General features: G+C 36.2%; 1 protein-coding gene across 4 annotated transcripts; it reads right to left on the bottom strand.

The window, feature by feature from the left end:
- Positions 1 to 100: 100 nt before the first annotated feature.
- Positions 101 to 5,308, bottom strand: LOC141643733 (uncharacterized). 4 transcript variants are annotated; one of them, XM_074453022.1, is made up of 12 exons: positions 5,136 to 5,308; positions 4,506 to 4,779; positions 3,685 to 3,754; positions 3,162 to 3,242; positions 2,926 to 3,042; positions 2,177 to 2,647; positions 1,587 to 1,978; positions 1,380 to 1,479; positions 1,215 to 1,274; positions 1,031 to 1,117; positions 729 to 857; positions 101 to 617 (listed from the first exon to the last, which is right to left on the bottom strand). In XM_074453022.1, exons 2-12 carry the CDS (start codon positions 4,580 to 4,582, stop codon positions 315 to 317), a joined length of 1,887 nt encoding a protein of 628 aa, XP_074309123.1. In that variant the 5' UTR covers positions 4,583 to 4,779; positions 5,136 to 5,308; the 3' UTR covers positions 101 to 314. The 4 variants fall into 4 exon arrangements, with proteins under 4 accessions (XP_074309123.1, XP_074309122.1, XP_074309124.1 ...); XM_074453021.1 differs by lacking the exon at positions 5,136 to 5,308 and having other exon boundaries at positions 4,506 to 4,851; XM_074453023.1 differs by lacking the exons at positions 4,506 to 4,779; positions 5,136 to 5,308 and adding an exon at positions 4,050 to 4,187.
- Between the last annotated feature and the right edge of the window lie 5,365 nt (positions 5,309 to 10,673).

The raw sequence follows: 10,673 nt of genomic DNA, 5'->3' as shown, positions 1-10,673 counted from the left end.
AAAAGGTTTGTCCTATATATGCAAGTGAAAACATATTTGACTCAATGCCACACGGTGTGATGCTAGACATTTGTAGTTGAGTCGAGTTCAAAACTTCGAATCATCAAACAAATCACCCATACTTGCATTCCTCCATAACCGATAATAATATGCTGCATTTACAAAAGTGGCGGCGACCAGCCACCATCTGTTCTGTACTTCCTACAGCTACTCCCTACTAAATAATTTGTACATTAACATTACTGTTACTCAAATAACACCGCCAAAGAACAAATAAATCGAGTATAAACTAATCAAACTGCGTCACATAATAATTATTTTACCAGCTCTTTTGAGATCAGATAACGGAAGGCGAAATTGTGAGGCATCCATTCGATGCTCTTGCGTGATTTTCCGACCTGACATTTCTTGAGACTCTTTTTCAATGAATCAGGCAAAGATTGTTGTATAATTTCAAGGATAGCAGGACTGGATAAACTAGAATCCTTGGCATATGCTTCCACCAGCTTTGGCAAGACTATTTTCTGGTCCTTACGCACCCCAAATGTGGCGCGTATGTACTCTTCCTTTGCACCTTCTAGATCTAACAACACCCTTTTTGGAGTATATACGCGAATCTGGTACAGCAAATGCAAATCTTCAGGGAAGTGAACATTAATGCCAATATGCATCTATATTTACAAACACTTCAGCGTATAACATGAAGAATAGCTTTGAAGTGGACATACCGCCGGATCAGAGTGGCTTCCTGAACAAAGGGCAAAATGCAGAAGAGGCTCCGGATGATCGATTGCATAAGCCTGACGATGATCTCCTGTTTTAAATTTTGTCCTTGGGGTAAATAACATCCTTAGCCACTGAAATCACAAAACAAGTGTCATGAATAGTCACTTATGAAGTAATGGCTTTCTAAACCATAGTTCAAACTGGTGTCACATATTCTGTACTATTCATTCGGAACAAAAGCTCAAAAGCATCCTCATATCATCCGATAAGTCATGTAACAATCATAACCAGTAAAAAAACTAACCTTCCCGGGACGAGACATTCTGCATCCCAATATAGAGCTCTGAATTGTATCTGCACTTATAGTATGACCCCCAACATTATACGCAGCCTGCAAATATACATACACCATACACCAACTAATTAAGATTACAATATTACAGCTTTTTCAAAGGAAGATATATATTCAGTTATTCACAGACTGGTACCTTCAAGAGTAAGAAGACTCTCTTCACATTGTTCTGTGGGATGCCATAAGCTAGAAATGCCTATCAAGAATCATAGAGCCGGTGAACATTTGGTCAAAAAATCATAAGACAAATTTAAACATAATACAAAGCAAGATTTCCATTATTGATAAATTAGACCATTACATGCATCACCAAAGCGTTATGAACATTAATCCAAAAGGCGAGCTTCTCTTCGTGTTTCATTTTCGTGGGATCTACTTCTTGCAATCGAGATATGAGTGACCTTCAACAGAAAATGGTAATACCGTTAGTAATCTGAAATTCCCATGTAAAGTTCAGTCTTTTCATGCAAATTTTCTGATGCAAGTCTAAGTAAGATCAGAGTCTCACCTAAAATTCTGCAACATAAATTCCACGTCACCCAATTTCTGACTCTCTCTATAAATACATGAGACTTCGACCATAGTACTGTACGGGCCACTAAATTCCTTGAGTCCTTCCACATTGAAAGGGTTATCTAACCGTGTATCAAAAGATGAATCTTTGCCAAACCCAGGACTCCATGCATCACATTGATAATGCGGAGAAAATGCACCAATAGAGGATGAAGACGAGTTGGGTGACGAGAGGCCATTTACGGATGGTGGCTCTCCCAGTTTGTAAAATATGGCAGCCATACACTTCACCATATCTTCTGAAATCCTGTTAGCTGTCTCTGGAATATGGTCTGAAATACGTGTACCAAGATGCTCGGCAAGGCTTATAACATTTGAAGCTGCATACTGCAGAGAGAAAAAGGTTTCTTTCGTTATGCATATTCAGTTGCATAGATGCATTATGAATGTCATTTGTCTAAAAAACGCCGCTGGTGAATGTTTTTCAATTGGTTGAACCGTAGATCAAATTATTTTTTTCTAAGGTACAACCAACTTTTTTCTGCCCCTATACAAACTGAAAAGGAAGCAGGAATTATAAGGTACCTCAGACATGCACAGCGGTTGGGAATGGCATGCACGCAAAGCTTTAGCGACAGAGTCTGGAGAAGGCCTTGTTGTAAGTGTAGTACGATGTGACAAAGTAGAGTGACAACGAAGGACACTAGAGTCAAGGCTCTTGTCTTCGATAGGTTCTTTCTTTGTGTCAGAAAGTCTCTTAGGAGCCTCATGAGGCACCGAAGTTTTAACCATTGTCGCAGTATCCGCTGCATCTTCGTCCAAAAACAATCGCCTTGGCGTTATTAAAGGAGGTTTTTTATTCTTGGAAGTTATAGATGATATCCTCTCAAGTTTTGCAGCTGGAGATATAGAGGATATATGCTGATCCTTAGCTGCTGGTGACACTGAGGAAATCTGCTGATCAAATGCTTTTCTATACAATGACAGAAGGTACCGCTCTAAATTCCCAACTTCAACTTCTAGCACTGCAATATCCTTGATCAATTCTGATGCCGACTGAAACCAATTAACATTATTAGTTTGATCTTTCAGTTCAGTTAAGAGCAGCAAATTCAGCTCAAATCAATTACACATTACCCCAGTGCCTAAACAGCACTAGCCTAAGGCGGGGTTACGGGAGCCTAGATGGTAACATAAACCAGTAACATCCGAAACCAATAGATCAATAAGCATTCATGTTTCAACAATCAATAACCAACAAGAAATCACAAGTGCAAATTTGACTAAAGTTGAAGAAAACTTTCTCAGGCCAGTCATGACAGCAGAGCTCCTACCTTAGGGACCGCGGAAGGTTCAGTCGTCTCATAAGGCAATGAGCTTGAACCCAATGCATTTTCTAAAGTGCGGCGGACAGCAAATTGATTTTGCAACCTTTTCTCGAGCAGTATAATCTACAAGCAATAGAAAAATTGAAAATCAGAAGTTTACAGCCTGAGAAAAACAGAAACCAGGACGAAGAAAGGACTCTCACAAAATATGTTTATGAAACTGCAGAAACATTATAACATACCTCTTGTTTCAGAGAATTTTGCGTTTCCAGCCTTGGCGATTGCTGCTTGTTAGTTTTTAAGCCTTTCAGTTTTCCCATGTCCTGGTAACATAACCAAGGGAAGTTTCAGAACAAAGAGCATTACACTAACCAAATGATATAACAAAGCCCAAAATATACTGTATGTAACACTACCATCAATCCCGAAATCTCCTTTGTCTTGCTTAAGACCGTCTTAACATAAGACCATTAACATAAGACCACTCAAAACCCATAAAATTGTTAACAAGTGACATGAAAAGGAAAAGCTGGCATTTTGTAAAGAGGAAAGAAAAGCACAAGCAAAGAGAAAACAAAAAAGTGCACATCATCATAATCTATGAAAAAAAGGATTCCATGCATATTCATGAAAGTTAATCATATTAGTCAAACAACAGTAAAACAATCATAACCCAACATAAATTAAGCTTTAAGGAAATGTGGAAATAATCACAAAACTATAATAAAAAGAAGAGTAATTAAAGAAAAGCAAGCATAGCTTTACCAATTTTAAGCGAGGAGACTCTACAAGAGAATCATCTAAGCCACTTTCGACTCGTCTTTTATCCGGAAAGCTGACCAAAAAAAGGAGAAAAACACAAAATTAGAGAGATTTTAGCAAAGTAAACTAGTTGAATTTGATTCCAGAAGCATTTTTTCCTACTATCAACAAACTTTCCTCGTGCATAAACACAATATACAAGATATTCTACTTTAACTTTGTTAAATTCTTTTTATAACAAAGAGAAAAGACATCAATCTCACATTACTTTACAATGCTCTTTTATAGCTTCCTAAGTTCCATTATCCTAACTTTGATTCACATTTAAGAACACGAGTTAGTCTTTCTTAAGACGGTCTTAAACTTACAACTTAGTCATCATAACTATATCATTAAATGAACCACAGAGCATGAAAAGAGACCGTCTTGACGGTTTTAAATGAGATTTTGAGTAAAAACAAAAGATTAAACTATTTCAGAACAGAATCCCATATTTTTGCCTATTTGGGCGACCTATATCCTTTCTGCAGAAGCAATTAATTTATACCAATCAAGTAATTTATGAAGGCTACCAAATTCAAGTAATTAATGTGATCAGTAAATGTGGATGACACTGCAAGAAGAAGAATTTAATGTGCTTCCTTAACATGTTGTCCCTTTAATTCCCTACATCAATTTCAACACAATAACTCAATTGATGCACACACTCACACCAACACCACTAGGACGGTTTCACAGTGTAAGACGATTCCTTCGGTGACTGTAAGACGGTCTTACACAATAATTAATGCAAACCAAATAATTAAAAATGAAGAATAGCATACCTCTTTGATCTTTTATGTCTAGGTAAAGTACTGATATTATGTACTTTGCAATCTTGAATGTAATCTAAACCCACCATCTTCAGAAACCCAGGATCACAATGACAATAAATTGGACTATTTTGTGCTCAAAACAGCCAAAAAATTGTGCAAGATTGAAACTTTGGCAATACCCAAGTGTGAAATCAACTTCTATATTTCAGATTGGTAAAAAAGCTGACAAATTTGTCTTCTTTTTACATTTTTAGTAGCACAACTCCATTATAAGAAGGAAAATCTGCAGAGAATATGGAGGGTAAATAAAGACAGTCTTACTGTAGGCGCAGAGGTAATAATAATGGTGACTGTCAAACAAAACCAAACCCCATAAATACAGCTATAAATAAATACTGTAGCATTAGTTGTGCATTACGGACATATCCGTCTTTAATAATATTAAAACAGGTCAAATAATTTAATGACTTTTTTGTGTATTTGACTCGTTTTTAATTTAAGATAGATAAGACCATTTTAAGAGAAGCGACTGAGTAGCTTATATTATAAGGTACATTTATATAGTAAGAAAGATTATCCTTTTTGACCAATGTGACTAATATAGAGATTCTTTTCTTCTAATGTGAGAAGAAAGGTTACCAAATCTTGAAGCTTTATGGAAAATGGAGGGACTTTTTTTGCATAAAAAGATGGATCTATAAAAATTCTAGACTGTGTTGCAAATATTACACACAACATAAGTCAAATACATAATATAACATGTATGTGACCCTTTGTAAAAAGTTAAAAACTCAGAATCCTAGAATGTGAAACAATCCAAAAGGGTTGAGTTTTGTAAGTTGTAAAGAAGATTGGAAAAAGAAAAGGACAAATGAGACGGGAGATAAAGCACTTGGCATGTGCGCTATGTTCATATTTAGCATAGGAGGCTAAGAGAACCAATATTATACCTAGTAGTTGGTAATCTGGTCACTCGGGCCAGTTATGTGTCGGATCAAGATGGTTGGGTTTATCTTAAGTTCGCAATTCCTTGTTACAAAATTCTTAAATCGGATCGGATTGAGAGCATAGGTTGGGTCACTCAAAAAGTTGTGTGATCTTAAAACCACATTATCCTATATGTAAATTGTAAGTATATACTACTAAGTACGTCCGCTATTTTGAGAATTTATATAACAAAGCGTCTTGCTTGTGACGGGATTTGCTTGTGACGGGCTAATCCCGTCACAAGCTGAACACAAGCTGAAGACCTCTCACAAAAAGGGAGAGGGGACAAGGTGTGTCACCCCATGTGCTTCTGACTCACCTCTCAATGGGTATTTTGTGAGAGGAAACGGTATCCGTCACAAGCTTGTGACGGATATCGCCGTCTTCAATGAGATTTTGTGTTTATATAATGTTCTGAGGTGTATTTTACCCACCTCTCAAACCTCAACAACTAATGCTCCATTGCTCCCTCCACGGCTCCACCCTGCTCATATGTTAACCTATTTTATCTTTAGGTATCTAATTTATTTATTTACTTTTCTATATTAAGAAGATTTTTATGGATAATTTGATTATTTATTTGCGTAATCGATCCTTTCTCATTCAATAACAATAATCACAAATAATTTTCTCATATTTTTCTTAATTATTATATTGAAAATAAAATAATAAATGATCGGGACGAACGGATGCACGTAGACCTGACAAAGTTTACTCAACTCGCACCCAAATTGAGGACTCGTATCTGACTCAAAACCCGAATTGACTGGCACTTATTCAAGCCGACCTGAATGTTTATTATCGGAAACTAAATGTTATCCCCAAATAATATGAAATCAATTCATTCAAAAATTACCCAACCCCAAAATGATCTGACTCGCGTCGGCTGAATTATTATGTACCCGAACAACCTGAACTCAATTTGCCACGATCCGAACCTGACTTAATTAACCCATTTAGCAGGTCTAGATGCACTATCTAACCGGGAGGGGGAGAAATGGGATAACATTTCAAAAAACAATAAGTCTTCCTTGTGACGGGTATATCCGTCACAAGCTTGTCACAGGTCAAATATCACCCACATGGGTAGATAAAACAAAAGTAAGAGTGTCTAGGTAATCGCAAAAGGCTTGTCTTTATCTTTCCATGTGGGTTTTATTTGACCCGTCACAAGGTTGTGACGGATATCACAAATGAGAATTTGTGCTCAAAAAATTGCGAGATTGTAATCCCTTGTTGGGAAGCAAGTGGGAGTTGGTCACCGTCCCGCACCTCTTTGTCCTTAGTTCTCAGCATGGTTTCTTGCATTTGTATTGGATTTGTTTAGATACTTCTCATTTAAGTACCCTATACTCAGAAGCTCACAGCAGATTTATGTTTGGTCTCTAAACCTCTGTCACCTACGCCTATACCTTTATGGTACTTCCATTCCACCTCATTATTCTACTACGAAGTATTGTGTATTACTACTATTCTATTTATGGTGAATTATCATTAGAGTTTGTAATTAAGTGATGTGGGTGACTTATTCATTTTGGAACATAGCTAGTTTCTACTCTTAGAAATTACTACTACAATATGGGTCCCCAAGTAAATAATGAAATTGTTGATTTCCACGAACCACATTTGTCTGAAACAATGATAAGACGGAATTTTGATACCATTTTACAACAAAATGTGACCACTTTTGAAAAACAAGTTATCATAAACGGTAACACTAGTTGAAGCAATGTGAATACATTTGACCATAAAATTGTCACAAAACCTCATCTTATTTGTTTCAGAAAAAATTAGCAGTCTGGAATAAGAATTTCTCATAATGAAAAGGGCTTTTGTACGGTGCATCCCGTTGTTTTTCTAATTTTACGATATACTCCTTCCTAGTCGCTCATTTCTTCCTCCCTACTATTTTGCACAAGAAATAAGGAAATGATTTTGGATCACACAAAACACTCTACCCCACATGCAAATGAATTTGAATCACACAAACCTTTCCAAAAAAGGAAAGAATGAAGAAAATCTGACTACCATGAAAAAAAAAGGGGGGGAAAATGATCGATTAGAAAGGAGTAATACATTTGGCATTTTCAAAACCACACAAGATACACACGAGTTAAACTAAATAAAATGTTTGGCGAATATCCTAAAATTGATTCAACTATGAGACCATCGGACCATCCACTTTTGTGCTCATAGAGCGAGGAGGGGAGAAATATAACTGAATCTTGTTGAATACGGAACCGAATTGTATTGTCTTCATCCTTCAAAGGGTCCACACAATAAATTGGAAAAATTTGTCTCCGATCTTCAAAAGAGTGATTTTGCCTGAGATATGCATTTCCATTTCATTATCTAAGAGAATCACTATAGAACAAAAAAGAGACAAAATACCATTACTCAAGACGTAAAATCGACCGAGATATTATGTTATTCCGTATGACAAATATGAGACATCGTCACTCCCTAATTTATATAACTATTGATTCATTTCCCATAAAAAACCCCACCTCGCCGGCGTTTCCCCTTTGCTCCCTTTTGCACATAATCATGGGCAAACTTAGAAATAAAATTTTGGGTAGCGAATTTTCTTTATATTGTTTTATACTTTTGTTAAGGTCACGTCTTTAAGAATTTTCGGATGGCAAAAATCGATAATCTTAATTATTTTTCGGAAGTTTGGGATAGCGAATGCTACCATTTTCTATTAGCTAGGATCCCCTGCACACAATTCCAGAATCCTAAAATCCAAAATTCCATCACCTCCAAAATCATTTAACGTGCACTCATACTTGATTCTTTATGTTGAGTCTTTCAAATTTAAATTTCAACTTAAGACTCATAACTTCATAAGTAGTGAATTATGAATAGAGAAGTACATTATAAATGTTATTAAAAGATCTTTTAAAAGTTAAAAATAAAGTAAGAAAATATAATAGTCTGAATTGCATTTTAGAAAGAAAATATCAAAGCTTGAGACTCGTTTTGGTTATGGAGATAAAGATTATGTTGGTAGTTCTAAGTTCTAACCCAATACTCCCTCTATACCACAGGTCCACAACAATGGTAATATTGACTTTTTCACACTTGTCGAAACACGTTTTGAAACGTGAATATATTTAGTTATACATTATTAAAAATAATAAAAAATTTATATTCTTATAGCATTCATGACGATAAATCAAACAAGATCTCACATGACTATATTTTGTCTTATAAATTAAGAATAATATCAAGTTCATTCTTAAAATAGAAAGGACAACAATTGAGTGAGACACCCCCAAAATGAAAAAGAACAACAAATGACCGGGACAGAGGAAGTAATTATATCAATGTGACACTCATACGTGATAGAGTGATCATATAATAAGAATTTTTAACAAATGAAGGCTTCTAATTTTTTAGAGTTTCTGATTGGTTAAGCTTGTATTTTTGTCAATATTATTGTTAGTTTAATTTTTTAGGTGCGGAGTTTTTGTCAATATTACGTGTACACTTGTATCCAATTACGTATTAGCGTAAGCAGGAAATGTGGAGATGTTTTTGGCCACATCCAACTATCTAAGATGAAACACAAATCATTATTTAGGATACCATTACATTAATACCTTAAAATCATGTATATTGAGAAGGTAAATATTTTACCATTAACTATACCATAATAGTTGGTATTTGTATCTTAAACATTTGGGTTCTTACTTCTTACTAATCCATTTCAGATAAAGTCACTTTTATTACCTTGTAAGATGATGGAAAAAGATTAAATTTATTGAATTACATAATTTTTTTTCAACTGAAAACATACAAAATAAATCAAAACAATCACCGAACTGACATATTCCAAGTTCCAACCCATGTTGTAAGCATCATTAATGGGTAAAGTTGACAAAGTTGACCCGACCCGCCTGAAACCCAACCCAATAGAACTCGAAACTGGCTCGACTTAACTCATTGACCCGACACCCGATACAACTCGATGATCAGTGACACGACCGAATCCGACCCGACCCGTTATGAACTCGTCCCGATATTAACCAATAAGATTGATGACCCGACAATAATGAAGCATAATTATGATCCACAATAATAAAGTAACTAGACCCGAGAATGACCTGACCCAAACCCGATCGCTCGACCAGCTAAATCAATTAACCCGAAATATCCTGACCCGATAATGACCACCCAAACCTGACTTGACCTAGTTAAAAGGGTACATTGACCTGGTATGACCCAATTCCGGCCTAACCCAATCCAAACCTAGTTGACTTACCCGATTATCACCTCTATGAGTAAAATCAATTAACCTAGTTAACTAGCCAACATATGAGGGGAAGAATGGGTAATTGTATGATTGGGTAAAGATAGAAACTTTCCTTTAGAGATGCACATGCTAGAAATTATTCCAATGGTGAAGAGATGGAGGAGAGTCCAAAGTGGTATGCTCAAATTTTTCAACATTTGGATAGTGCAAAAGCAAGCAAGTATGGAGGTAGTTGAAGTTAGGATACCACCTTTGTCGTTGACTTGAGTTTAGTCTTTTGTGGCCTAAATTGTCAAATAGAGTCTATTCACTCAACAAGTGCAAAGTATAGTAGATTTTGTCGCTCAACTTACTCCATCTAATGATCTAATGACTTGATAATATTCATATTCATACATCTCCTACTAGTGATTTACAGTTCACTTTGACATTTGAGGAATTTTCATGTCGGTCAATTCACGTGGCTAAAGTGATCACAAGCTCATAATATAACACAGATGTTTTCCACTAACTGAAAATTATTAAGGGTCAAATCCTTCCATAACTTAAAAAGACTCGATTTGAGATACTCGGTCCTAGTTTTGTGTCCTATCACCCGTAGAATTGGCAATAGGCCGTGCCGTGCCGGTTCAGGTTTCGACCCATCGTTCCCAGCCGCAGTTTTGGCCCTATCCAAAGGGACGGTCAATCATGCTTTCAGGCCATGCCGGTCCGGGCCCGCTTCTCCCACCTCCCCACAATGGCCCGTTCTTGTCTTGGTCAATGTGTTGTGTCGTGCCGGGTCATTGTGATTTGGATAGTTTTAATTATTTACCCTTAAAACTGTCGTGCTTGTCGTGTCTGGCCCATATTTTTAATTATTACCCCTAAAATGAAATAATATTTATTAAGATCGGGTTAATTTATAGTCTCCAGGTTTCAATTATTCAGTT

The sequence above is a fragment of the Silene latifolia genome, chromosome 2 (genome assembly GCF_048544455.1).
Source record: "Silene latifolia isolate original U9 population chromosome 2, ASM4854445v1, whole genome shotgun sequence".
Taxonomy (NCBI): Eukaryota; Viridiplantae; Streptophyta; class Magnoliopsida; order Caryophyllales; family Caryophyllaceae; genus Silene; species Silene latifolia.
The sequence above is the reverse complement of the archived record's forward strand: the minus strand, read 5'-3'. Positions and strand labels throughout refer to the sequence as shown.

What these genes read in the sequence shown, in the direction of transcription:
- LOC141643733 (XM_074453022.1), bottom strand. Translation starts at nt 4,582, where the DNA reads ATGGTGGGTTTAGATTACATTCAAGATTGCAAAGTACATAATATCAGT. An exon ending in AGTCTCCTCGCTTAAAATTG is followed by an intron (nt 3,243 to 3,684) that starts GTAAAGCTATGC and finishes TTATGTTACCAG; the next exon opens with GACATGGGAAAACTGAAAGG. An exon ending in AAAATTCTCTGAAACAAGAG is followed by an intron (nt 3,043 to 3,161) that starts GTATGTTATAAT and finishes TATTGCTTGTAG; the next exon opens with ATTATACTGCTCGAGAAAAG.